We start from the raw sequence: 27,514 nt of genomic DNA on the forward strand, positions 1-27,514 counted from the left end.
CACATCCTCATAGGTCTTAGTTTAGGTCACAGTCATCCTTTGCAACCCGCTTTCAATTCCCCCGCTTGCTAATTCGTCTCTGCCCCATAGATGCCCCTATCCCCATTCGAAATGCACTAGATACAATGAAATATGAAAGAAAAAAAAACACCTGATGCGCCCCAGCAGTTTTCCAGCCATGGTATTTAGAGTTAGGTAATAGTACAGCGATATTCACCCCAAACTTCTCAGTTCTATATCCAATACAAGAAGTACTCCAGATTGCGACTTGGTAGATGCACCTCCTTCTTCCCAAAACTCCAAGTTCGATTCCCGAGAACGAACTATAAACAAAGACGCAATCCCATTTCAATATGAAACAGCCATCGGTTTGCGGTAGGTCGGGATATTGAGCACACTTTGGCGGTTCTCCTCGGTCCGCATGTGTGTTTCAGAGAAAAGCTCGTAAATACGATAATATGACAAAATTATTTAGGGAGACACGCCTGCTCGAGCGCCAATGCCCGATATCGTGCGAGAAGATCAGTGTCTACAACACCTCGCTGATGCTGGAAGTTGAAATGTACGGCGAGCGCGGAGCCGACGATATTAACAGCTACAGCCTCATGTTAGCTACTCGCGTTCACAATTTCACGATCAGATGTCGGAGCGTAGGGACGAAACTTACGTCGTGAATACATTTTTGGTAGCTCCATAACAACCATCTCCTCGTCACTCCTCTCCTTTGGCCAACTGTCAATATTGCTATCCAGAATGTCATCGGCCATGACGGCAAGTACATTGATCCTAATTCGCTCATTATCCATATTCCAGGGAGGTTCGAATTTGTATAAATGCAGATTGCCGGACTCCAGGTTCTCGAGAAATGAGTAGTGCTGTTGAGCAGCGATAGCCCAGCTCACATATGTATCACCCCACACTTCATACTTTAGCTTTGACACTGGAGTGCGGGAAATAGCCTTGTCGTCTTTGACCCGGAGCCAGCGATGGCCTCTTGCTGGAGGATTCGCATCCATGGGCCATGTGAAACCCGATGGCCCGCTCCAGTATGGATGTGCTGAGGGTCTCCAAGCTTTGTTTGAGCTGATTTTCGTCGTTGCGTCGCCGTTTTTGTCTAACTCAGGGAAGTAGGGGTGTAAGGCGCCGAAATGATAGTGCATAAAGGATAAAGGAGGGTTATTGATAATATTCGCGGATACGGCGAAATCATTGGGATTATTGAACTTCCTGTCAACTATCTTCGGGATTGCATCGTCGGCAAGCCATACCTAAGAAGAGATTGTCAGATCGTCAGATGCACAAAGTGTCTCTGATAGAAACGACTCGGAAGAGACTCACGACATCATCGTCAACTTTGACGTACATCTTTCCGCGCTCCAAATGTTTCCAAATCTGGCGAAATTCCGGGCCTCTTACTTTCTTTCCGAGATCCAATTTCTTATAACGCTTAGGCGAGCGCTTAAGGATAGTTTCCAAGTATGCAAGGTCTTTCCCATCTTCCGTGTTGACAACCCACAGAACCTCGTCTAGCCAGCCGCCGTTGTCAACTATGTTCCGCTTTCAGAGAGTTAGCCTTCAGAGTCTTTAAGCAAGCAGCAAAGCAGATGAACAACAGCATACCTCGAGATAACAATGCATCGACTCCACTCTATCTTTTCGCCCAAAGAACACGAGCCCGGATATCGTCAAATTATCGGGCTTGACAAGATTTGGTCCGTTCGAGCTCTTCTGGTCAGGCTGGCGTAAAGTATAGCTATTATTCGAGATAGCAGCTGTTGCACTTCGCTGGTAAAGTACGTTCATGAAAATGAGGATGTTCAAGATGGTCAATGCCGTCACCGCAAACAAGCCTCCGCGCCCTTTGATAGCGGAAGAAATCAAGTCGAGAAACTTGGATTTCTGGCCCACAAGGATGCCATTATTACCCGGCATCGCAAAAAAGGGAAATGTCCTACCGAAAAGGTCGAAAACAAAGGCGAGATAAGATTGCTTCTTCCCATCGGCCAAGGTAGTACAAATGTAGATCTATGTCTGAGAGATGTCCAGAAGAGACAACCAAGCTTTTTTCGAGACCAAAAGAAAGACAGCGGTTCCTGGACACAAATCCCCGCGTGTGGACCGGTTAACTGACCGATCAACAGCAGTCCCTTTCGTGGGCGGATACCACTTGTTTCCAGACAAGGCTCGCGTGCGCAGGTTTCAAAATGTTTAGCCGTCAGGGGATGTTTCGCTAGTTAAGGGACGGGCCCTTCGCTTAGTCTTGGGCGCCTACTGGCCGATGAAGGCGCCAAGTTGGCCCCCCCCAAGGCTGCGTAATCATAGCAGCGAACGAGCTGATCGTCCGTCTCTGCCGCGGCTATTCCGTACAATCCGATTGCGAAAAAAACCCATCCTAAGCAGACATTTGTCCAGAGAGATCGCTTCTTTTGGACTTCTCTTTTTCTTCTTTTGCGTGTGCCTGGCGGACTCCCAACGACACTCGATTCCACCTCCACATGAGAGCGGTGTTCTCTTATGGCACTACAGCATGGTGATCGAGTAGTTTTATTGGTCTATAGTTCTGGGCCCAGAGTACGGAGTACGGGTAAAGGTACAGAGAATCTATGAGGCATTCGAAGAGATTTCCCAAAAGCTTCTGAACCCAAAGAAAGTCCATCCAGGAAATTTCCATCAAACAGACCTTCGTACAAGATTTGCGGTAAATCCGCCACACCCAACTCTGCACAAGCAAACCAAAATATTCATTTGAAACCAAGTTCTTACCACTCCTTGAGATTTAATCCAATTTATCTGGTAGCTGCTAGGCCGGCGGCAAAGTGCAAGCCTCCGGCGAAGAGACATGGTAAGAGCAAGTATCCAGCCCTGGTATGCAACGCTTGGGATACGTTTTCTCACTCTATCTTTGGTTGAGGGCGACCAGCCTCAGCATTTTCTGTCCATCTGATCGCCTTTCTAAACATTGGAAAACACACACAATATATGGCCAAGTCTCTGATGATTGATCAGATCCCCTACCTTGCCTCTTCCTTCCCTGTACCATATTTTACGGCGTGTAGACTAACTCATTTCCCAGCTGCACTTTGTGGGACGATAATCTGGTTGGACATCTAAATATACCATGCATCCTTGCAAAAGCCGCCTTAGGCACACAATCGAATTCTGTCAAATATCAACTGATTCAAGCCTAAATTCCACTACATTAGGTTCTGGATTCGACTGGGCATCTTCCGTATGGCCGGTTTGGTATATACAAGCAAAATTAAGCGAGAACCGAGCTTTAACCATCCAAGTCAAATACCACGTTCGCAGCGCTGGGCGCTCGCATGTCGAGCGCAAGAGCGGAAACAGGAATCTCTCTCCAGTTTTGGAATGAAGCGAGTTGGATTATCGGGTCGCTAAGTCCTTCACCCTCCGTGCCATTTCTCTTTGTGAAGGTGATGGAGAAGTCACCAAGTCGAGGGTCGCTAAAGCATGTTCGTCCTCCAACGTAGCACCTGCTCAACGTTTCCTCAATCGTCCGCTTTCCTCCCTCTTGACATTCGACCTCAAGACTTCAGTGCCCGCCGTTGTGAGTTGAAAATTAGAGACGGCACGTATTTGGGTTTTTATCGAAGTCCTGCACTGGTGCCTCAGTCAATAGGCCCAAGATCGCGGGGAGATCAGAGCTTGAAAAAGCAACCTACCCATGCATCCGCCTTTTCCGAGCCTGTCGCGATGCCGATAGCTTTGAATGGATCTTTTGCTATACTAGCCTTTGATCGGGGCACAGTATCCGTGGGGATGCCTTATGCAGGTATTGAAAGAAAAGAGATGAGAAGAGTAAGCACCAATATCGGAGGATTGAGAGCCATGGCGTGAGATTGTATGAGTTTCTTAGGTGAGTCGATATGACTGGAGCTGATTTCTTCAAGATTGGTGTTAGGAGGGCGCATGATGTTGAGAGACTACATGCTTTAAATACATTCGAGGAGCGCTGCAAGGCCAACAGCTCCAGCTCCAGCTCCAGCTCCAGCTCCAGCTCCATCCCGCACTTGGGTGGACAACTGTAAGATTGTGCGGCTGTACCTTGAACACTTATTCTAGTGCCTATTTAAACCGTTGCACCTTCATGAAAGATCTAAATTAGTACATTTGATACTAACAGGATAACCTGGTGTCTGCGGAGAATGTGCATATTTCCTATTGGGGACTGCCGTCGATTTTCGGGCTCAAAAAGGCTAGGGATCCAAGAAGTCGGCGACATTGCCCAAGGACAGGACCCGAGTTCGACCAGGTCGATGGGGCTGTCATGGCGCGTAGAACCCTTTTTTGTGCTCGCGAGTGAGGTTCTCAGTCTCGGCTCTCCTGTTGCTACGGATCTGTGAGTTAAGGTTAAGTAGTTTAACTCAGTTAGGGTTTTGCCAAGCGAGTTTTAGGCCAGCCGGGCTGCGATTTGGTGATATCACGAAGTCCCCGGTGCTCGCAATTTTGTTGTCCAAACACACCCTTCCGCCAAGCGGTACTGTTCCGTAACTCTGTTCTCCGGAGAATGTATATCTCTATGACTGGTTCGGCCGCAAATCCGCTATAGGACGCGTTAATTTATTGGGCCATCCGAGCATAGAGACAAGATATTGCCTATAATGAGTGTTTTCTTTCCTTTTCTTTCTCTTCTTACAGCTATATGACTAGGGATCACCTATGTATATTAGATAATAATAACTGAACCTTTTCTTGCATCATAATAAACCCTCATCATGTTGTATAGCTAGCGTCCGGCTCTGTGAAACTTGTACCAGGAGACAAACGATAGGCCTTGAATTGCTGTACTACATTACCCTACTTTTCAGAAACTTGGGAGGTACATGCATAAACCCAAGACACAAATTTAGTTTCCTAAGCTGCATCCCTACAAGCAATATGTATGTACAAACCATTGGGATCTAGAAAGGATTAATCTTTGGAATCATAGCTACCTCTTTGTACAAGAATAGCTCCGGTGAAATGCCATGTTGTGCAGGGAATGATGTCCAGACGTTTCAATATCTTTCTCCTCCTGAGATATCAATTGATACCAATTAGCCAAAGGATCAGTTCTTAAAATTGAATGAAAGCGACTAGAGCTATATACGTATTCACACTAGAATACGACTGACATAACTACACATGCTACAAGCTGATTAAAGAGCTTAGGGGCATTTTGTCCACACTCAAACGATTCTACATAACCAGTGACAAGGTCTGAACTGTTCCTCTAAGAAAAGGAGACTGCACCTACAGCCTATGTTGGGGAGACAAGACTGGTAATTGGGGCCAAAAGAGAAACAAACTGCTCAGAAACATCAATGTTACAGTTTATTTCACGAGTTATAATTTTGATTCTGATGCTGTGTTTGTAAATCATCACTCAATTCTGTCTCAATTAAAGGGATAATCATCCTAGCATAGAGCACTAACTCATAATTCATTGTATTCTGTTATTCTGGTACTGAACTTTCGGATGTATTCCCATTTCCGTTCTCTTCGAAATTTGAAGCCTATCCAGGACTACTTCACATACGGTGCAAAATCCGCTCCCTCTTCCATCTCCCAAGCCAGTTGGCCGTTGCCCATAAATCGGAATTGGTTGGACGTGTTGTATCCGATATCGAAATGCTCCCCACGTATGATTTCGAGTGCAGCTATAAAAAAAAGATTGTGAGCAAATGCATCGGTAAAACTGTTTAATGACTGGGTTTTCGAGCATACATTTATAATGCATCACACTACCTGGATACATGGCAGTGACTACTCTGTTGTCTCCTTTCGCGCTCTTGTACCAGGCATGGCAGCCCTTGGACCAGACCATTCGCTTAAGGTTCTCTTGGGCATAGCGATTGTAGTCACGCACAACAGAATCTTTCACCACAACGGACCTATGGAGGGCGCAGGTTAGTTCGCACGTCTTCCAAGTAAAACGGAATACTCGAGGAAATCTCATAGAGAACGTACTTGATATCCTCGGTTGCTATCTTCGTCGTCCAATCCAGCATGTAATCGGCACTCCATCCGAAGGCTGGAGGTATAGAGCCATGGCCCACGGGAAAGTTGGGTCCCGCAAACATAAAATAATTAGGAATCCCTGGGGCACAAACGGAAAGATATGCTTCTGGCTTATCTTTCCAAGCAATATCCAGACGTCGACCATCGCGACCAACAAGCTTCCACGAGGGAATAAACCTTGTGTTGAATCCAGTCGCGCACACTATCAGGTCAAATTCTTCCTCGCCTTCATCCGTCTCAATGCCTTTCTCTGTAATGCGCTTGATATCACTGAAACAGCACTTAGCATTCTCAGCCTGCAGGGCTTCCAAGTACCCATCACCAGGACTGATTCGACGGCATCCAATCTCGTAGTTCGGAATGAGCTTCTCTATCAATTCGGGGTTCTTTGCCAGTCGATCTCTCATTAATTTATCACACAGGTCGAACATGAATTTATTCTCCTTAGATCCGGAAATCATCATCCTAAACACGCTATTGACCCTGCCGTTTGCATTAGCATGGGCGTGTTCTCAGCCAGAGCGCAGAGAAAGACCTACTCTGATTCGATTCTTTTTCGGTATTGAGAGAATTCCTCTGGATTTTCCAGGAATCGCTGCTTTTCTTCTTCTGTAAATTCAAAGTTGCTTCCATCCTTAGTCAAATGACCGCAAATATTCGCTGCAATCCAAGTCGCATGTCGTATATAGTTAACCAGCTTTGCAGCCTTTGGTTGCACTGCTGGTACTATTTGAATCCCCGACGACCCATTACCAATGACGGCAACCTTCTTTCCAGTCCAATCGTACGCTGAATCCCTTTAATACACTCATTAGATCTATTACTGTAGAAGGCTGTTTTGGTAGCATCGGTAAACAACGTACCATCGAGCGCTGTGAATGAGCTTGCCTTTAAAGGACTCGAGCCCTTCGAGTTCAGGCCACTTCCACTGGCTGGTCATATATTCAGTCCCCTACAGTATCGACCACAAGCAATGAGGTCACCTACTGGAGAATGCCGCCTGCGTTAATCAGGATGTCGGCCTTATCTTGAATGACACCCTCCTTGGACTCCAATCTGAGCTCCCACTTTCCTTGTTCTTCATCCCAAATAGACTCCACGAGGTGTCTATCGAATATTATTTTGTCTTTTAGTCCATACTTCTCCGTGGTGTTAAGTATATACTGCTGGATCTCTGCCCCGCTAACATAGAACTTCGACCACGTTGGATTTGGCTCAAAGGAGAATACATAGCTATCTTCTTTGATCAGGATAGTCGATAACTACCTTTGGTTAGGTGAATGACTCACGAGATGGAATATCACTTTACACGACGCACGTAAGCAATTGAAATGAATACCATGAGTGTTTTTAGACTTCGAAGGGCCACATACCATCCAACACCAGGATATACATTCTTCAACCAAGTGCCTCCGACCTCTGAATTCCTCTCGTAAATGGTAAAGTCCACAAAATCCAATGGTCGTTCATGTTTCAGTTTATAGGCCAAAGTCAGACCGGCAAAGCCAGCACCAATGCAGACAACCCGGAGCCTCCTTGGTGTGAACGCGAATAGTTCCGGATCAATAGTCCAGTCATCTGTCGCTGTAGAAGTAGCACCGCTGAATCCGTTGGAAACCATCTTCAATTCACTTTGAGCGTCTTGTTTTTCAAATTGTGACCCGACAAAATTATCCATGAAAGGATTGAAAACGTTTCGGTATTGGCTCTGGAAGGCAGCGGAGGCAGGGTCAAAACTGACACGGTTTCGAATCCGAACCTCCCTAAGAAAAATTACTGCCAGCAGCCGAGAAAGGTTATGTAACTAAGCCCATACACGGGGAGGCGGTCACTTCTTGCTCCATAAATACTGGAAAAGCCCCCCACACCCTAGCAGTCCCATGTTTTCGGAGAAATCATGCTCAAAACGACAAAAAAGAGACCCCAGAGCGAGCATCTCGAGATTCTCCACCTCGGTGTTAGGGATCCAGAAAGGTTCTCATATAATCGAGAATGCCGTTTTCAGGATTGTTATTTTAGTCTTCAAGCTTGCTAAATGTCTGATGATATTGGCGTTTAGGTCTCTGTTTTCTCGCAAAAGCATTACTTCCTTCGTGCTGCTGCAGTGTGGCACGCGTCGGGTCACCCTCAAGAAAGCCGGATGGGGGCCAGAGAACTCCCTACGGAGTTCGAAAATGTGAGAGGCGCTGGTACGGGGGAGATCTGTGGGAGACGAGGTCCGTTTGGCTCGTAACCTCGAGGTTAAATCGCCAGTGACGGCCAATAACAAGTAGAGTACGGGACCCACGGGGTCTAAGAGCGGGGAAGCCGTTATCAAGAGGCCTGGCATACTTTCAACGCTGAACTGGGGGTTGTTTGTCCTGCCTGGGACTTGAACTGCGCTCCACAAAGAGAAAGGGGCTTTTTATTGTTATGAGTTTGTTAGATGTATCCACAGAACAGCAAAAGGTATCAAGTCCTGAGCAACTGGTTGCAATTAGATATTGGATGGTGTTAATGTCAGCAATTCTGCAAACTGATCCTTGCAGTCTCTCGCTGCATATCGCACTCTGCAATTTGCATGGGGTCGGGCCGCTCTGACCAGTCAAATGAAAGCTAAAATTGGAACCTGCGTGTGGATGAATCCCGTTCTTTGTGATCCCAGTTTTCCCCTTGATGGTGAGGTGTGCACCACATCGGGCGACTTTCAACCCGGATACTGGCCTGCATAGCGCTCTAATCATGTGACGGAGTTCTTGGATATGTTCACAAAGGTCACCTGCTGGCTATCGGAGGCTGTCGCTGGTCAAGAGAGCAAATATTTTTCCTATATTTCAATATATTTTCTACTCAATCTCCAATCTGGTGCTATCCTAAATAATGTATACAAGAATCTCAAAAAGCCCAACGGGAGGGGGATATACCAATCCAAAAATCAACTTGAAGTCAAAACACCCCAAGAAATGTATAGAAAAAGGAACCCCGATGCCAAAAAAGGTAGAAGACATGAATAGAAAAAGTAAACAAAAATTAGAATCCAAAACTGGTAATCTTGCAACTCCAGGTATACTTTGAAACCAAGGCCAACCACCGCATCTTTTGAAAGCGAAAGGTAGTAAAATAGAAAACCAGATCCCCCGGGTATCCATCCTTTTTCATGCAAAACAAGACAACAAGACGGCCGAAGCAGGGCACTTGGTGTGCGCTCTTCGGTCTTCCCATTATATTTCTCTTCACCAGCCCAGGAAAGGCGTCTATAATACCCCTTCCATGGTGAAAAGCGATTTGAATCCTGTAAAATTCCCCTTTTCCTTATTTTAATCCCAAAACTTAAAAAAAGAGCCGCCGCCGACGAGAAAAATGTATCCAAGTTGAAGCCAAAAACCCGATGGGGATCCGAAAGCGGATAACGAAGCAAAATAGGTATCAATATAAACACTGGTGAATCGAAACTACATGAAGGTCATAAAATCGTAAATGCATCAGGGGTTATGCACCAGAGATGTTTTGGAATAAATAAAGAGGATCGGAAGATGTGGAAAGATTCGAGTTGAGATGGGAAAGATTGCGTTTAGCTAACAGCAGCCTTAATCTTTGAGCTTTGAGTCCAGGCTAAGAAATCGAATTTCTCCTTAGCGTTTTCACGCGAAAAGAGAGAAAAGGCGTTCGCATCTCCCGGTGAATTGCGTGGTGTCGATCTTTCTCGTGGCTCAAGGATTAACGACCGTCGGTAGTAGTTTTGGAACCCCTTCTCGCCGGCCGATCGCACGCGAACCAATTGATCCTGAATCCAAGTCTGAAGCTCAGGAACTTCCGTGAGGCGGTAAGGAATTTGGAACCGTTGGAGTTCGCTGATAATCTTGGCTGTTTTCATGTGCTTGTCAAAGTTAATCACCTCGATGGAACCGCTATCCGCTGTGAGCGTACGGGTATCTTGATTGCCATGATCAACAAAGGTCAGGTCTGTCAAGTATGTTCCCACAAATGGCAGACATGGAGGCACATGATTCTGAATACGGTGTCGCAGGACCGCATAGTTCCGAGATACGTCGACAATTTCCCGGAGAGTTTCAAGGATATTCTTAGTTTTCTGGGAGACTAGTTCCCATGTTCGCTTGAGGCGCGAGATGGTCGAGGAATTCAAAGAGCAGATGATTGCCATCAAGCTGTCGTAGTTGTTAAGTTCCAAGCACTTGGATGCGATCTTGACCCATTGCTTAATCACAAGAGCACGCTTTTTGGGCTCATCCAACTGCAAAATGCAATCAGCGACAAGATTCGCAAGATCCGTGGAGAGAGTCGACATCGCGCGAACGTTGACCGCCAGTGAACCAGTCTTCTTCATCCACTCGGTACCTAGAAGTTCCTCTGGTAAAATTGAGCAGAATATTCTTGACTCCTTGAGGGTGAGTTGTCGAGCTAACTCCATAGGATCAAAATCCAGAATGGTGATACTCTGACCGCCATTTCTCCACTGCTTGAGCAAGTTCATCTGACTCTTCGAGATAATAGGGGATGGTAATGGCTGGTCAGGGTTGATATATTGAGCAATAGAAGTATTTGTTTTCCCCATTGATGAGACTAGCCTCGGAACCAGTGGGCCGTGAAGATCTGACACCTTTTCCACCAGTTCAACCAGGCGCCTTCCAGCAGTAGGCAAGCTGACTAGGAGCTTCGAACGTGCGAAGTTCAAGATACACGGTAAAGCGACATCATCACAATCATGTCGCCAGTGAGCTTCTAGCCATCCTTTGAATATATTTGACACCCGGAGTCGAACTGGGCCACCGGCATTGGAGTTGTCACCAATATAGTCATATCGATCAATCAGCGCTTCAGCAAATTCGACGGGGGATGCAAAGTGGCGGAAGGTAAGGTAGAAAGTCGAGACAAACATGGCGTCTGGGGTAGATTCGTGAGCAGTAAGCTTCTCAATCAAAGCTCGAAGGCTTCCACCGATGACCTGGCCATCCTTGAACATGAGCTCGTGGGCGTAGGTCTTTTCGAGGATGCACTCCTCGCTTTCTTCTGCATCTTCACCACCGCTATGGTGAAGAGAAGCCACATCGTCTTTCAGGGGTGGCGGAGGTGGCTGGCTATCATCGACCGGCGTAGAAACACGGGTCGAGTCATCCGTGCCATCAGCAGTTTCAGTGTCATCAATATTGTTCACGCAAGTTCGCTCACTCTCTGCACTGGTCACACCTCGAGTTGGTTCATTCTGTGATTCAGGTTCTTGAGATTTTGTATGAAGATAAAGATCAAGGTCCTGGCTCTCCTTAAGGTCAGTAGAGGGGATAAGAGAGTCATTAAGGTCTGAAAATGAGGAGAGAGCAGCGCTAAACGGTTCGTCTAAGGTGGAGGTTGGTGTTTCAACGGCAGTAGTGATAAAACTTGGAGATGGCGTAGTGCCACCATCGGTTGTGAGGGAAGGCGTCAATGATAGCGTCGAAAGTGAGCCGCTAGGAATTTGTAGTGGTGGAGGGAGCCGAGTTGACCTTTCTTTTATCTCTGACTTGTTATCATTGCCTGATAAAGACTCGGTTTTCGGCGGCGTCTCCGTGTCCAAAGCACCTCCAAAGTCGTCTGTTGTCGTGTCGGTCTTGTCCACATCAGGAGTCGAGATACCCAAGCCAATTGCCGCGGCCTCAATCTCGAAATCCCCGACTTGCTCCAGAACCTGTCGGGCCTTCGCCACGCAGTCACCCGCTCCGCGAACACAGACGGTCGCAGCGTCAACTAAACGCTTTCCCTCGTCTGGCATGAATATTGTTTCGTCCTCGTTCCCATTTGCGGGTCGAAAGGCATCTCGAGCAGCATGAACGAGTTCTGTGATTCGCTCGTACATCGTGTCTTTGGCTTCCTCCAGAGCCTCCGAACGGTGCAGGTCGTGCTCCCAAACTTCTTCGACTACCGATAGCAAAACTCGACAGGACTGAACAGCTTGTTGCGTCGTCACGATGAGCTCCGTCGACGATCGAGAGTGGAGGTGAAGACCAATGAAGGAGCCCAACACACCGAGAAAGTCATCGATGGCAACGTTCAGCCTTTCGCTGGCGAGGTTTGGATTTCGGGAGGTAGAGGATGTGGCCGTGTAAGATATTCGATGTGAGACGGATGATCGTTTGGTTTGAATTGGAGAATGGCGACGTTGGTTAGGCTCGTTATAGGAGAGTTGAGAAGCAGCTCGCGAGATGAATGATCCATTGATGCGACTTCGGGTTTCCATGCGTGAAGCTGCGCTAATGGACGACTCTGGGGTGCTAGATTGTGTCGATCCCCAAGCGCTGCTTGATATGCTGAACGATGATTCAACAGGTGGTGTGAGTGGCTCATCGTACATGCGAGCTATCGAATCGCTGGGGCTAAGTTCAGCCATTACCCGAGATAGGCCAACTTCTTCGTTCCACACATCCAAAAATCGGACGCCACGTGTGACTATCTTAAAAGCCTTGAGGAGCATCTGGTCAAAGATACTATCCAGCGAGTCGTCCAGCGGCGCACCATTGGCAATATCTCTGAGATTCTTGGCCATTTTTGCCAACGACGAGAGATCGGACAGTAAAGCCTTCCGATTTCGCCTGAGTCCAACAAGTTTCTGAACAAGCTCGTCTTCCCTTTTCAGGCATTCCGATTTTTCCTGGTCCAAGTTAGCTTTCATCAAAACAGAGGCTTCGTAAGGAGAGCTCGTACCAAAAGGAATCGCACTCCAGCAATGATACCTCTCATGTAATCCTGATTCCCAAACTGATGGAGAGTCGCACATGATCCTGCACGGATGACATCCCAAAAATCCATCAAGGCCTTCAGCAGCGGGCGCATCAGTTGCTGGTCATAAGCTTCACAGTAATTTGTAGGCAGCCAGCCTCTGGCGCCGGTATCCAAGAGTGTGCCATCAGCCCAGCCGTTGGTATGAACAGAGTGCACAAGCACTAGATCGCCCTGATCCAGCGGGAGAGTCACAGTGGCAGATGAGATTGGAGCGCCAGGGTGAAAAGGATAGAACGCACGAAGATAATTTGGGAATGCCGATCTCTCTGAATTGCTTCGATCAACCATATCCTCGCGTGAACTGTGAGGCGTCAATGGTGGCGTCATCCGTAACTGTGTTTTCAGAGCTGAGAACAAGCGTTGGTTGGATGCAATTCGCGTGGAGAATGATCCATTTCGAAACTGTGACTGAGCTTTGCCATTAGATATGTTTAGCGGAGCGATATATTCGGGATGTGGCTCCATCTTCAATAGCGATTCGCAGATGGCCCAGCGCTCTCATAAAATGTACGGTCCCGATTTCATTGACCGACTTGTATGTGTGAACCTGCACTTAACGTGACAACATGGTCATAGACTTGGTGAAACCTTCCTCGTACTTATGACCCTGACAGGTCAAGTTTAGCAGTGTATAATGTTGTGATACCGAAACACTCGCGATCGGCTAACATGTTTGACGGTGTTAGCAGATGTTGGACCAGGGAGGAAAGCAATATGCCACGGCGCCATCATGAGCGAACATCGTGGGCGGGATACTGAGTTTAGGGGTTAATAGCAATGGGCGCTCGTACCTATCCCACAAAAATTTGTCAAGATCAAGCTTTCAAAACGATATATATCGCGTCAGAGCAGCGCTGGCTGATTGCGATCTATGTAACAACTGCTCGCTGAGGCTAACAATACCGGTATTCAAGGAATACTAAGAAAGAGAGGCAGAGTTTAGGATGCACTAGGGATCCTTCGTAGGGAGTGAAGTTTGCAGTGCCGGCACCAGCGACAAAATTGGAAGTAGAATGGCCCCGAATCGCAGAGAAAGAGAGCAATTGGGTGGAAGCCGACTTGCTATCAGGAGATTCAGAACGACAGATCGATGTCACTGGGACAATGGCAACAAAAGCATCGGCAGACACTCGGGTCCAGTAGACTAAAGGTAGGTTCGATATGCCCACTGTGCGAACAGTCCAGAAGTAGAATTGTGCTTTTTCTAATTTTTTTTTTTTTTTCTTTTTGGATCTGCGCTGGAGAGAGTGGAAGGGTTCTTCACAACAAGCACTTGTCAAATGTGAGATGGCATGAAAGGAAAACGCCTGCAGCGGGACGTGGAGAGAGATGACTGAGGCAGAACAAGCCAGGCGGGCGAGAAGGAGTGAGGAGGAGGAGGAGGAGGAGGAAGAAGAAGAATGGAGGCGGGATTGATTGGCAGCAACCCAGGACAACGGGACGGACGATGGTGGAGACGTGCTTGTCGTCGACTAATGAGCCAAACTCAAGGGCGAGGACGGAGAACAAGTGGGATGTTTCGTCTAGCGTGCTTCTCTGGTGTTTTGGTCTGGAAGCCCGTTGATAACACCGGCAACGAGGCAACGCGCTGCTCGAGGGGTGCAAAAAGAAAAAAGAAAAAGAAAGGCAAAGCAAAAAAGGAGTCTGCGCTCCGCCTAGCGCCCGGTGGAGTCTTGCCAGCGAGCAGAGAGAGTTCTAACGGTATGTGATAGTCTGCATTCGAACCGTTAAGGTTTCTGGACGGTCACATCAGACAGGAACCGATCCAGGTTCGCTCGGGGTTTATTTGCCCTGCTATTATTATGACTACGCTGTGACCCAGTCATCAATCCACTCCGATGGACTGCGAGGTGCGGCCTCGTTGCCATGCTGCTGCTGCTGCTGATGGTGACGATGATGAATGCGGACGATGCTGCTCCGTGTAGGTTGCCGAAAACACCCTGGGAAAAAAAAAGGATGGCAACTCCCCAGCATTTGGCTGCGATCCATCTGTTGTTTGACCGGAGTTCTGGCGTGTCCCGGGCTTTGATATAGGACCCGCTGGCCAAGATCCTCCACCGGTTCGACTAAAAAAGAACCACAGTTCCCACCGAAATCCTGCCTCCATCCTTACCAAACTTTTTCACGGCAGAAAAGGGGGCGGCAACAGGACAGGACAGCCCTCTCGGGAGGTGATACCATGATAGTTTGAAAAGCAGCCAGCATCACATAGACATCGGGTGCAGCTTTCTCTCCACCTGCGTCTCTGCGTCTCCCTCATCGCCATCCATCAATCGCATCTCCCCTCAGCCGTAGTAGATTCCGCTCTTCGATCTTGCCCGCCTCCCAGCATCCCGTTTCTGCTCCACTTGGATGGCGACGGCTCTCGAGCTGCTCGGCTTGGTTGTGCTTAGGGCGACCTCAAGGCCGGGTTCAAGGGCGATTGCGCCAGCAGCAGCAGCAGCAGGGTCCCCCTTGTCACCACTACCGCGCGGCCTGTGGAAGGGAATGGCGCCACGCCCCACTTTCCGATGTCCTTCCGAGAGTGCCCTCGAGCGGATTGCAGGGGAGGTTTCACCTCGGGCGTGCTGGGAGGCGTTTATGCATCATCGTGCATGAAAAAGCCCCCCTGTGACAAATGACAAGGCAATGCAGACCGACAGTCTTGTTCAACCACCAAACGGTTTTCATTCCGCTTGCTCTTTTCTTTTTCCCTAGTTCATTTCTGCTCCCCTGCCTTGCTCGAAAAATCCGAATCTGCAACTGCTCTCGAGAGGCACGTGTGTGATTTCTTCATTCTCCCTTGCTCTCGTGGGATGGAATTATTTTTATTTTGAATATCCTTTTTTTGGCCTGATGAGGGCCCTGTGTAAATTACTCCGGACGAGCGATCAAGCAATAATCTTCACACTCTGCATATGTAGGTCGAAGCTATCCATGGACATGCAGCCAGAGGGACAAACTGCATGCCCACATTATGCAGGAGCACAGATGCCCAAGCTCAACCCCCAGGCACTTGCGCTCAGGAGTTCCGCTAAAATCTTCCAGTCAGGAGCTCTGGCCGCGGTTTGCCCAATGGCCGCTCAGGAGGCACGAGCCCAGCCGTGACACCAGCCAAGCCAGCGCTTTGAGCTGTCATTTTCCACCAGGAGACATGTCAAACTCAACAGCCACCGCTTCGTTACATTCAACTCATATTGTGTACTCCGTATGTACAGAGTATTCCGTACGGTGGATGGAGAATTGCACTCGAATTTCTCAAATCAGAGCCGCATCGACGGGTTCGTAGTAAGCCATCTTGATCTGCCCTCTCCAACCTCCCCATTATTCACCACTCTGTGGAGGAGCCTTTTTCGGCCAGCCGGACAACCGCTTCTCCACACGAACGGCTCCCAATCAACAAGAGAAACTCCTCTTTGCTTAACTGAACTTTCTTCCAGAGGCAGAACTAAGGTTCTTCTTGTCGGAGGAGAAAAGTCTCTGATCGACAGCAAACATTCCCACAAATACCCAGCCCAGAACCCACCGGAGAACCCACCCCGTAATTAAAATCATCAGGAAGAGCAACAAAGTTCAACGGCTTAAATTTATTTCCCTCGGCAAAGAGATCGAATGGCCTCTCGAATTTCCCCATGAACTTATCGTGAGTTGATGCGCATTGCACAGAGGACGAGCTCCCGGATTGTTGACCTGCATGCGGAAAAAGGACCACAGGTGTGGAGGAGCGACCCTCGCCTCACCCGCTGATCATCTCTCCATCATCTTCTTTCGTTCCCCATTTCTTTTTTGGCCTGTCTTGTTCAATTAACTATTTGTCCATGTCCCACAGCCCCCCCCCCCGGGGGCTGCCTTGGGGTCTCTCGTGGGGACCTTGTCGCGCAACGAGCATGTTTCCAGTCTCGTCGTCCCAAATCCCGCGGTGGTAACGAAGACAATTGTGCCAGAAAAAACTGCAATTAGGCTCCCTGCTCTCGTCGTGCCGTCCTACGTTGAATTTGAGAGCAAGAAATATAGAACGGCATGTTAGATTCTCTGTATACGAAGGATATGGCGTACAATTGCCATACTAGTCCTATATTTTTTTTTTGCTGCCTCTCAGTCGGGCCTCTTCCATTTTTGAGACATCGTACAGCTCTCTCCACGAGTTCGGTTCTCTTTGCATGACTACCGCTACTCCGGACAAGGTAGTTCCAGTCGCCTGGGACGGTCCTGCTCTCCGTACTTAGTTAGGTCATACGATCCATGGCCAGAACGGCCTCCACCTCCCCCTTTATGTAGTGAAGGGCGTCTATTCCCTTGAGCCGCCCGCCTCTCCAGCGTTCCATGCCAGAAGGACCTTATTCACCCTGACAACCGTTCCAAATTTGTTCAAGGCCCAACGGCTAAAATGGGATCTCAAATTCGCGCAGCAATGAGAGTGTCAAACATGAGATATTTCTCTCCGAATACGGAGTACTTGGGAAGCCTGCAACCACACCTGGCTGTGCGCTATCCTTTCCTCAGTCCGGCTAGGGCCAACTTTATCAGTATTAGTTCAAGCTTGAGGAGAGACCCCTACCTCAACTCTCTCACAATCTTTCTAGATTACTTACTGTGCACTGTGACTCTGTCACGGGGTCCTCTGGTGAAAAAGCCTGCACATACTCTATAGATAAAGGGGAAAAAAATAAAAATATTCACGAGACAGGGCCAACACAAGGTTGTATCCATACCATGCCTGTCACAAATCCAAAACGTGACTCTTGCTAAGGAGTGTCGCAAGGACAATGTCACCCTCCTGGGCTACATTGCTGGGAGAAGGGATATGTTTTTTAATGAGAATTTTCAAACTCCACTAGCCATGTGAGCTTGATTTGAAATACACAAAAATCTTCATTCTACAACTCTCTGTGCCCCAAGCATACTTGGAAGAAGCCATAAGCAGCGTGCCAAGCTACTCAGAATATATCGTGTTGTGTCGTCAGACAAGTATCCAAACAGTGAGCATCATTATGGCAGGGAATTCCAAGCAGACATAGGTTTTATGGCTTTCATCCCTGATGAGACCCTTAAGTTTCAGGAAATGGAGCAATAACCTAAAAGGGAACACCCACTGATATCCCATGTCCTTTTCTGTTGGAATGAAAATATGACATGGGAGAGAAAAAGACCTTGAAGAGCTGATGGTGATCGTCGGGCTCTCATCAAACAAGAATTTATGTTGGAATACCCACACCACAACAAACCAACGGCCAGGCCAGCCTTTGTCCCGAAGGACGGAATTGACACGGAATGACATGCGAGAGGTTTGCAGGTCTCTCCGACTCCCCTCCAAGGATCATCATCCTTGCCATCATGTCGGCAACAACACCAGCAGCCTGACTATCAGGGGTCACAAGTGATTAGGGACCCCTTGCAACAGCTTCACACCGAACAGTCGTGTGAAGGTGCCATGAGAGGTTGTCACTCTACCTCGGCCAAAGTTGATAAAGGACAATTCCTTGTTTTCACTGTTAAGCTACTCCAGACTCCCAGACCATGTTCGCGTTTGCGTGTCGATCAAAGCATGACAAGGCAGTGCTGTCAACCAGAATAGCAATGCCTGTCCGGACCGTCATCTAAAGAGAAAAGGTCGAGCAGCTTTCTGTGTTGAGACCCTGGGAAACTGATCGTTTACATCCCGGATCGTTGTCTGAAAATTTGTTCCTTGCCCTTTTGCACAAGAAAAGAAAAAAGGAGAGAGTGACTAGAAATCATGGAATTTGTTCAAATCAACAGAGAGTCCATGGAGAGCTAGAGGGCTCCAAACAAGATATTCACATGCGTGAAATAATTGAGTTAATAAGAAATTATAATGTGAATGCTTTCAAGCCAACGTTCCTTCTCGGCTCCCTTCACCCAGAAAAGATGCGCACAATATCTGTCGTCAAAAATCCAATTGAAATGCGTTCCGATGCCGCGGTGTGACTCGAATGGCAAGGCAGCTCTGTCCTGCAGCGCTCATTCATCCAATTCAATGACAGAACAAAATTTTCAATTCTTTCAGCTCCGCAGAGAAATGATTTACTGATCCGCTTGCAGATAATCCACAACCCGTCTGAAAATGACTAAAGGGGGCATATTGTTTTTCTTTTCGACACGTCGATTTCTGGGCATATTCTAAATGTGCCGTCACCCGGATAGAGAAGAAAGCTAAGTATTGGATGGGGCGGATAAGCGGCAATCATATCGGCCCGGCCTCAAATAATTCTTCAGCGAACCATTTCTTGCTGTCCACGGCGCTCCGTCTTGTCTCGAATACTTCGCACCAATGAGCTTGTTTGGCTATTCACACACGACACGGGGAAGAAACCCCGTCAACTGTTGGATCTGCAAAGGCGAGGGGGTTTGACTGCGATGAAGCTGAGGCGAAAATCAATGTCTTGTACTCCGTATGGTTGACTACACAAATATTCGAAAAGTAGGAAACAAAATGGTAACTTTCCGCGAGTTGCTGCCTTAGAAAATGCTGAGGTTGCAGAGGAATGTCAAAGCCAAGCAAACGTCTGATTTTGGGCACTTTATGATTGGCACTCAGTCACACAATCCCCATCTGATGATGTCTTTTGTTCTTCTTGACCATCCATTTGCGATGGCATTCGGGATACCCCCGGAAAATCCGCCCCGGAGGCAGCTAGAGTGTATGCTGCCATTACCCGATCGTTAAGGGAAAGGCCGTTATGTCTAGCGCCAACAGCCAATACAATGACCTAATGGTGGAATGGGAGAAGATAAGATTTCGATAGGGTGACTTTTGACCCGAGCAGCCACGCCCCAGCAGCGAATATCAAGAATATTCACGCGCAATCTGCGCAGATAAAATGCGCCTGCTTCAAATACTCCGTGTTGTCCATCTTGGTAAATTCCTGCCTTGGCCCAGAGGCTTCTATCGACGCAGTCCGGCACGGTCGCGGCGTTTGGCGCAATTTCATATGATTATTGCTAGGTTTTTTAAACTTGAAAGGATCATGCCCGCGCAATCCCAGAAAGGGTAATTTTCATGTGGAGTGTACAACAGCGCGACAGTACATTGAGCAGCAATGGTGAGAACTTTCCGTTGAGGAGTGGGAGTTGGATTTGGGAGAGGCTGCTCCAAATCGACAAAATATGTACACGGGGATGTAAAGGGGAAATCCATGGGCATTTGTCAACGGACGAAACGCCATTGTCCCGAAGAGAAAGAGAACTAGAGTGTGCTTCCTTCGCCGGGTCGAAGGTGGTATCTGATGTTGAATCTCTGGGCTGATGACGCCTGTGATTCAACCTTTTCTCCTGGTTTGTTTAGAGGACTAGACAGATGACAATTCATTTCTGCACGCAGCAGTCTGCGCATGCTGTTGAACTTAACCTTGAGTGACATGGCTTCAGCTTTTGGCTATAAGTTTAAGGCTTCCATGGCACCACCATTCTGTAAGCCCGGGCTTTGGCTGATTGATAGGGGAAACCCACCTCATCAGCAGCAGAGTTAGCGCGATGGACGTTGTTTGCATCATCACGTCCTCTCTACAAACCTGTAGTCCATATTCCGGGCGCCTGCAAGCAAATGAAGTCTGGTAGCTATCTGGGGCGGCGGAGATCTTTGCGAGATACAAGAGCAGCTTATCAGGATATTTATCGCCACTTGGCTCAAGGGATGAGACGCACGAGGCAATATTCACGACATCCAGTCTTCAGAAGCGGGCAAATACATGTCAAAATGGAGAGAACTCGCAGTCCGTTAAAGCAAAAAGAAGCAAATAAGAAAGAGAACCAAATTAGAGAAGAAATAATTTAGCAACGGGAAAAGGAACCAAAAAAAGGAAAGAAAAAAAGAGAAAGAAAGTCAACTTTTGAGAAAGCGACACCGCTGAGATTCGAACTCAGGCCCCCGAAGGGATCAGCTGTCGAAGATCATTCGATTCTAGGCTGACGCGATAACCACTCCGCCACAGTGCCTTGATGCCTTAAAAGGCTGGCGGCCAGCCCCTTTCAGCACCATATCTTGAGTTTCGCGCAGAGCCGCTTCGGCTGGCGTTCTGAGAATCTGCACTGCCAAACCACGGTTGCAGCGAAGCTTGGTCAGGATAAAGTCGCAGCCCCATGCCGCCTGCATCCATGGACTGCAGCCATTTGTCAAGCGAAGGATTCGAGAGCGCACCTTTATCCGCTTTGGGCCATCAAGGTGGGGGGCAGTTTCGTCCGACTTTTTGCGAGCCACATAACTTATAGTTCAGCAATGAGTTGCTGCTTTCAAGGCGGGAGGGGCTGGCACGAATTAAAGAGCAGCATCATCCAGACATTCTGACTGCTGAATTCAACACATCCATCCTCCTAGCCTGCTTCACAAAGTCTTTGTTTCAGTCACACGTTTTGCCTACAGCGCTGGCGCTGTAGTCCCGCCAATCAAACCGTGGCGCGAGATGTTGGGAGCTCGCCTAAAAATACCACCACCCAGGCAGCACGAGGTAACCCTTCACGCCGTTGGTCATTAGCTGCCCTTAGGTCCCAAGCATCCATGGGGGTTCAATCTATTCGAGGTTAGAATACACTAGAGCCGGGGTCATTGCTTTCCCCCTTCATTCATCCGGACTTTCTTCCAAAAGAAAAATTTATTCATTTGAAGGACATCCTTCTGTCGCTCGTTTTTCCACACTCCATACTTCTCAGTCGCTCGCTTTCTTGTTTATTGAATTCTGATCTAAATATCTTCGTCCTACCCCTCTCGAGAGTCGTTTTGCAAAGTCTTCCAAAGCAGCAGGGTCCGCACCACACCAGTCATTCATCATGGTCACTCAGCCCGAGCCTTCACACGCTCCTGCAAATCCCTCTCTCCAACCCGCGCCCTCAAATCCGCACCCAGACACGATCACTTTCACCGTCAATTCTCGCACGTTGTCGATGGATGAAAAGGCAGTCAATGTTCCGGCCTCTGCTTTGAACCCTGTCTCGGTTAGACCCGTCCAGCGGAAGATCAACACTTCGATCGGCATTACCATCGCCCAGGGCGCCATCTTTGTTTCGGGTATTATTTCCGCCGCTCTGCTGGGTTCCAGCATAACAAAAGAGCAAAATGCCAACGTTCGGGGTTACTACAGCGGTTTGGCGTTTGTTCCGATTGCTCCAGTGCGTTTTTACACTTCCCGACGTCTTTCACCCTCGCGTCGTGCTGTTACTCTATGATATTTACATGCGACGTTTGGACTAACCCAATGATGTTTACTTAAAATACGGCAGGTGTGCCTCAGCGCGTTTTGGGCTCTTGTAGCGCTGGGAATATCTCGTGGACTCAGAACACCTGTCCATCCGGCATTCTACGTTGCTTTTGATCTTCTTCTCTGGCTCACCATCCTCGGAATCTCGATATGCATCGTCATCCTCCTTGGAAGCCAGGACGGGTATGCCTGCAGCTACAATTACCGGAGGTATCGTCCCGAGCGAGGATGCCGTAGCGTCTTGATCGAGTCATGGAAGATGCAGATGGCTGCAAATGCGCTTGCTATCTTCAACGGGTAAGTTTTGCATTGAGGCTGATCATGCTAGTGGTCACATACTCTTTTTGAAAGCAATTCCTGACCATGTTCAAACCACTTTTAGGCTCGCTCATTTTGGCATCTTTGTCTGGGGCTGCAGGATGGTCCACAAGGTGAACAAAATGATGAAATTCGAAGTGACCATCAATCTGAATGGCTTCAACAACGGCGGAGTTGTTGCACCAGCTGCTCCGGCCGTCTACGCTTGAGTAACCCCGTGACAAAGCATACCATACCTTGTCCGAATTTAGAAATTAATGCTTATGTTCGATATGAAGGTCATAGCCGGGCCATTTGTCAAGATGTGGTGTGCCGAGACAGGAGGCAGCTGAAAAAGCTTCTTCACCTCATGGACTATATATAATATTCATGATATTTAATTTCCATTCACCTGGCACATTTTTGCTTGCTCGTATATAGTATCGATGCAATTCTATTCGCTAATTGTGCATAATATGTACTGGACATACATGGAAGGGGAAGTTGATGCTGCTATGATCTCAACATCCATCCTATGTATACAACATTCCATTCACCCCCTAAATTCACATATTCAATATTTTTCCTTTGTTAAAGTATACTCTGTATTCCACTCAAAAGCACCGAAAGTTCAAGCGTTCCCGCATAGCTCAGTACTGCACTCAGATTATATCATTATTCTAGAGGCAATGCGAGAGATTCACATCACAGCCATGGCCAACCAAACGCATTATTTCCAAGCAGTCCAAAAGAAGAATCGGCAATTGCTCATGTGCACTCTGTTTCGTAGCCAACTTGGCGAAGGGGTATTTGACAAACCGGAAAAAGGACCACAATAGTACAATGAAATCAACTCAGAAACACACAAGAAAAGAAATCCATCCATGATCAAAAAAGATATTACAGCTGAAAAGCAAAAAGCCTTGCGCATCTCACAAACCAAGAACAGGGACAGATTTGAACCAGACCAAGAAAGATTATACCCAAGCAATCAATTAAGTTTACCGTTTTTCCCCTTAATTTTCAGCGATGGGCGATTCACAAATCTCCTCTCACCCATATCATGAAACAATTGCCCGGTTCCCATAATAAGATCAGAGAGAAGAGGCAGAATAAATTCGTTGCAGCATCAGTCTCACGCCATCAGGCTCATTTTATCGGCAAAAACTCAGATATATCCGACTGAGCCAGGAAATTATTAGAAAAAGGGTTAAAATGTATGTTTAACTCATGAAAGCAAGGAAAAGGGAATAATGCAGGAGACCAGACATTATTTTTATGTATGGCAATCAATGAATAAGAAAGGAAAGGGGAGAAAAGAAAAAGAGAAAGAGAGAAAAGGAATGAAATGCTCGGGTGATTCAAAATTCGAGAGCGGGAAATCGCAGCTTAGAGCAAGGGCGTTACGGTCACATATTAGAAAATTATGATTTTCGTTTAAACTCATTGCTAAAATTAATTTCCGTTGGCCATTCGAGGAACTGGCTTTCTTTTGGAATTGTCTGTGACTTTCGGTATCCGGGGTACACCCTGGATCATTCGGGGCTCTTTCATGTAGTTTGGATCAAGTTTTGCAGGCACTATGGTCAACGTTAGCTTCCAACAAACTGGACAAAAAATTCTCGGTAGTGCTAACCTCTAGTGACCACACTCTTCCAGTCTCCGGATGCTGACATCTCTCGTCGACTGCTGGGCGGAAAAGATGAGGCGCTTGCGGACCGCCAAAGGTGATTTGATGTATCTGACAAGAAATCGGTCGTCATTCTTCCAGAGAATATCGATGACCTGCCACGATTTCGCTTGGAGAGGATAATTTCATCGAAAATGACAATCCTAGGGTTTTTCGATTTGGAATCAACTCTTTCGCGCTCACCGATAAACTCATTGAATCCTAAAGACAGCAAATTAGAAATTTAGCATGGAAATGTAGCTTGCGATCAAGTAGGCTAACCTTGTGTCTGCTGGAGCACAGCCATGTACTCTGCATGCTCATGCGGAAGACTCTTCAAAAACGCATCCATCTGGAAACTGTATGTCATTCCCGCCTTCTTCTTGTCTCCAGTCGCGGGGCGCATAAATTTCTTATAAGTATAGAGCAGGCTGGCAAAACATCGAACGAAGGCGGCTCGAATTTGATCCGGGTGGAAAGCTACCGTGCACACCAGGCAAATTTGCGAAGCACAGCGACCATGGACAATAATCTTGCAGCCAGAGCATCTATACATCGCATCTTCAGCCTTCTCATCGCAGATGGAACAAATTGATTTGTCATCGATTTGCTGCAATTGCAAACAATGGCCTTCTATCAACGTGCTACCAACGGGGTTTTTCATGGGCTGCTGGAATGCCTGAGGCATGATGGTCGAGGCGGCAATCGTAGACTGAGCATATACCGATGGTGCATACACTGACGTACTGGCGTCTGTGTTTAGAGTTGTGACAGACAGGTTGGAAGAATGACCCAGGAAAGGAACACTTGGCCTCCTTGGTATTCCGGCTCGTCGGTCAATGGCCATTGAGGAACTTCTACGGGATACTGCATCAAAATGGCCGGACCTCTTTTCACGCAGTGATGCTTGAAGAGCAAATCCAGAGTCGTTCCTTGAAATTGGGGTTAATGGTAAAGGAGGAAATTTGCTCGAAGTAGGTGATGTTTTAGGGGAAGGTGGTGTGCTCGCTTTGCACGTGGAGCCGGTAGCTGGGCGATCTTGACTTCTCGGGAAGGATACATCGTTTCGAGCGTTGAGGAAGACGTTAAAAATAGGGGGTGGTGCCGTGACATATGGATCTTGACCAAAGGAACCAGAATTCAGATTGACATACTTTGCAAGCTGAGTCGAGGCTGCTTTGGAAGAGTAGATAGATGGTATCTCTGCAGGCATGGCATCGAAGGGATATGCCTCAATGGCATAGGCGGGGGGACCCGGTTTTACACCGAATCGATAGAGCGGAGCCGCAAGTTGAAGCAGAGACTGTAGTTTTCGACGTTGATGACGAGGGAGAGGTGTTGGCCTTTGTGTGCTCTCAATGACATCTTGGTCAAGATCCACAAGAACAAAATCATCGGATGGGAGCTCCAAATTCTCATATCGTCGTTCAACACCTACGATATATGGGCACGGAGCTTCGAGTGCTTGCAAGAGACGTGCAGGGAGGACCGGGATAAAAACGCCTGTCCACTGGAAGGGGAAAAGGAGCTCTGTGATAGATCTACTAACGAGATTTAACATGGCGATATGGGAGGAGAGGAGGATAATTCGTGATTCGGCAAGTACATACTAAATCGCGGTTAGCGTATACGAAGCGGCTTACTTCTGAATCAGGGCGAACTTACTTCAAAGAGGATGATTATGTTAGAAATGGAGAGCGATCGGAAAAGCGGGTAAAGATCCGTCTATAGAGGTTAGGGCTCTAGACGATGGAATATGGGACATATTATAACGTACGTTACGTGAACTTGGCAATTCGTTATCTGCCTCTTTGCGGGCAAACAAACGTAATTCTCGAACTGCGATTTCCACCTGGGTTTTTGATGATAGAGGGCTAAACGCCTCCATGCAAAGGTTGACAACATATCTTTCCAAAGGCTGCCATCTTCCAACCCTCGGTGAAGTAGGAGGAACTCTGAGAATGGCTCCGTCCATCATGGGAATAACGACGGACCTCAACCATTCTTTCCAAAAGGTTGTCATTGAGGGATCTCTTCCAAGGATTCCGTATGCACGTGGAATCCAGAAGCCGGTATCACCATCGGTCAACCCATCTATTTTTGACGCGGCACCATGGCGGACTGGGCGTAGTAAGTCGGCCATCAACCCAATCTTCTCTTCCACGGCACTGATTTCGTCCTCCAGCTCCTCTCTTGCAGCGGAACCAGAAGGGACGGTCGGAAGTTGGGCAAGCAGCCTAGATAGCTTTGCTCGCTCCGATCCCAATCTCTCACCCAGGCTCGCTGCAAGTTCGCGTTCCTCTTCTGTCATGTTATCTCGTCTCCATTCTTCACATCTTTTTTCGAGTTCGTCAGCTGCTCTGTGGCTGAGTGGAATCCAGATGGTGACACAAACACCGTGAATCTTAGATCCATCACCGCCGGTCATCGCGAAGCCATGCCACGTAGATCGCGGCCGCTGATCCGAAGAGACAATATGGATATCATTTGGAAATGCGAACATCGGCACGTAGTCTGGAAACTTCCCCCTTCGATGGCCCTCATCAGGTGCTCCTTTGGGCGGGTATCTATCAAGGAGGACCGGTTCAAATCTGCGTTTAAGAGGATGCATGTTCGGGGACATTTCTAGGGGCTGAGGGGTTGGAATCACTGAATTGTAGTTGCTTAGGCGTCGCGACGTTCGTATAGAAGCTATGGCGATAAAAAGTAAGGTCCTCACAGTTAGCAGAACTGAGGCAATAAAACAATGGATAATATAAACCGATTGATGGGACACTTACATTGGCGAGCTAGGGACGGCTGTCTTTTCATGCTGCTCATATCTCGAAAGGACATGTGCCTTCGCACGCTTCCAATGCTAGATTTCAAAGGGTTGGGGCTTATATCCTCGGCCACAATTTTCTGCGTCTTTGGTCTAGGCTTTGTAGGCTTAGACACAACAGCTCCAGCAGTCAGGCTAAGGTCAGTTAGAAAAGAGTCTCTTTCAGCGGCAAACTTCAGTAATGCTTTATCGAAGTCTGCGTCGTTGAGAAAAGAAGTTCCGTTAGAAGAGCCCTTGATGGTCATACTGCTTCGATTGCTATGTGAGGCGTTATTCGACTCCTTGAAGTCCACTGTCAAAGACTGGAAAGACAGTCTTCTGTCATCTGCGGGCTTGAACGATAGACGCTGGGACGAGTTTCGCTTTGAGGACGGCAGGGAAGAGTCAGCAGCCAGAGCATCTTCTTCCTCTTCTGCATCTGCATCTTCTTCAATTGTATCTGCCATAGGTCTCGGCTGAGAACGAGTGTTATTGTATTCCTCCCCTAGCTTCAAGAATATGTCAACTATCTCCGAGCCATCAACACCAGCAATCCAGAAAAAGTCAGCGAGAGGGGCTGAGTGCGCGTCGACAGATGATGCAGGCGCCATGGTGTTCTGTGATACGGTGCCTTGGGGGAGAGTGCGTATTCTGGGAGCACCGAAAAAAAAAAAAGAGAGCGTTGGCGAATGAGATGTGGGATCCCCGCACTACCAGCTCATAGCATCGAAGGAGCTAGAAAAGGACTGGCCAGCTCATCTGGTGGAGGGAGGATTCGGTGAAACGGCC

At 47.8% G+C, this 27,514-nt stretch overlaps 8 protein-coding genes and 1 non-coding gene across 9 annotated transcripts; 3 read left to right on the forward strand and 6 right to left on the reverse strand.

Annotated features, from left to right (window-relative positions):
* Nucleotides 1–23: 23 nt before the first annotated feature.
* On the reverse strand, nt 24–2,366 carry CIMG_04160 (uncharacterized protein). The gene is made up of 4 exons (XM_001244718.2): nt 1,621–2,366; nt 1,339–1,557; nt 668–1,268; nt 24–595 (listed from the first exon to the last, which is right to left on the reverse strand). The coding sequence occupies exons 1-4, from the start codon at nt 1,930–1,932 to the stop codon at nt 468–470; spliced, it is 1,260 nt and encodes a 419-aa protein (XP_001244719.1). The 5' UTR covers nt 1,933–2,366; the 3' UTR covers nt 24–467.
* A 1,105-nt stretch (nt 2,367–3,471) lies between these two features.
* On the forward strand, nt 3,472–4,512 carry CIMG_04161 (uncharacterized protein; the record flags this gene model as incomplete). Its single annotated transcript, XM_001244719.2, has 5 exons — nt 3,472–3,568; nt 3,641–3,854; nt 3,923–4,045; nt 4,145–4,360; nt 4,416–4,512. The coding sequence occupies 5 exons, from the start codon at nt 3,472–3,474 to the stop codon at nt 4,510–4,512; spliced, it is 747 nt and encodes a 248-aa protein (XP_001244720.2).
* Nucleotides 4,513–5,526: 1,014 nt separating this feature from the next.
* CIMG_04162 (flavin-binding monooxygenase) lies at nt 5,527–7,699 on the reverse strand (the record flags this gene model as incomplete). The annotated part of the gene is made up of 8 exons (XM_001244720.2): nt 5,527–5,660; nt 5,728–5,894; nt 5,971–6,504; nt 6,561–6,818; nt 6,885–6,953; nt 7,009–7,258; nt 7,311–7,324; nt 7,395–7,699. 8 exons carry the CDS (start codon nt 7,697–7,699, stop codon nt 5,527–5,529), a joined length of 1,731 nt encoding a protein of 576 aa, XP_001244721.2.
* Nucleotides 7,700–9,571: 1,872 nt separating this feature from the next.
* On the reverse strand, nt 9,572–13,236 carry CIMG_04163 (Ras guanine-nucleotide exchange protein; the record flags this gene model as incomplete). The annotated part of the gene is made up of 2 exons (XM_001244721.1): nt 9,572–12,640; nt 12,694–13,236. The coding sequence occupies 2 exons, from the start codon at nt 13,234–13,236 to the stop codon at nt 9,572–9,574; spliced, it is 3,612 nt and encodes a 1,203-aa protein (XP_001244722.1).
* Nucleotides 13,237–13,548: 312 nt separating this feature from the next.
* CIMG_11271 (uncharacterized protein) lies at nt 13,549–14,187 on the forward strand (the record flags this gene model as incomplete). Its single annotated transcript, XM_012358297.1, has 3 exons — nt 13,549–13,644; nt 13,738–13,910; nt 14,085–14,187. The coding sequence occupies 3 exons, from the start codon at nt 13,549–13,551 to the stop codon at nt 14,185–14,187; spliced, it is 372 nt and encodes a 123-aa protein (XP_012213720.1).
* An 869-nt stretch (nt 14,188–15,056) lies between these two features.
* On the reverse strand, nt 15,057–15,441 carry CIMG_13773 (uncharacterized protein; the record flags this gene model as incomplete). Its single annotated transcript, XM_004446394.1, has 2 exons — nt 15,057–15,338; nt 15,412–15,441. The coding sequence occupies 2 exons, from the start codon at nt 15,439–15,441 to the stop codon at nt 15,057–15,059; spliced, it is 312 nt and encodes a 103-aa protein (XP_004446451.1).
* Nucleotides 15,442–20,606: 5,165 nt separating this feature from the next.
* Nucleotides 20,607–20,703, reverse strand: CIMG_15120. Its single transcript has one exon. It is a non-coding gene; the product is annotated as a tRNA-Ser (tRNA).
* Nucleotides 20,704–21,106: 403 nt separating this feature from the next.
* CIMG_04166 (uncharacterized protein) lies at nt 21,107–22,735 on the forward strand. Its single transcript, XM_001244724.2, has 3 exons — nt 21,107–21,870; nt 21,982–22,256; nt 22,342–22,735. Exons 1-3 carry the CDS (start codon nt 21,532–21,534, stop codon nt 22,484–22,486), a joined length of 759 nt encoding a protein of 252 aa, XP_001244725.1. The 5' UTR covers nt 21,107–21,531; the 3' UTR covers nt 22,487–22,735.
* A 278-nt stretch (nt 22,736–23,013) lies between these two features.
* On the reverse strand, nt 23,014–27,336 carry CIMG_04167 (dDENN domain-containing protein; the record flags this gene model as incomplete). The annotated part of the gene is made up of 6 exons (XM_001244725.2): nt 23,014–23,836; nt 23,893–24,147; nt 24,208–25,534; nt 25,591–25,650; nt 25,703–26,616; nt 26,706–27,336. 6 exons carry the CDS (start codon nt 27,334–27,336, stop codon nt 23,712–23,714), a joined length of 3,312 nt encoding a protein of 1,103 aa, XP_001244726.2. The 3' UTR covers nt 23,014–23,711.
* Between the last annotated feature and the right edge of the window lie 178 nt (nt 27,337–27,514).

Source organism: Coccidioides immitis, assembly GCF_000149335.2.
Source record: "Coccidioides immitis RS genomic scaffold supercont3.6, whole genome shotgun sequence".
Lineage (NCBI taxonomy): Eukaryota > Fungi > Ascomycota > Eurotiomycetes > Onygenales > Onygenaceae > Coccidioides > Coccidioides immitis.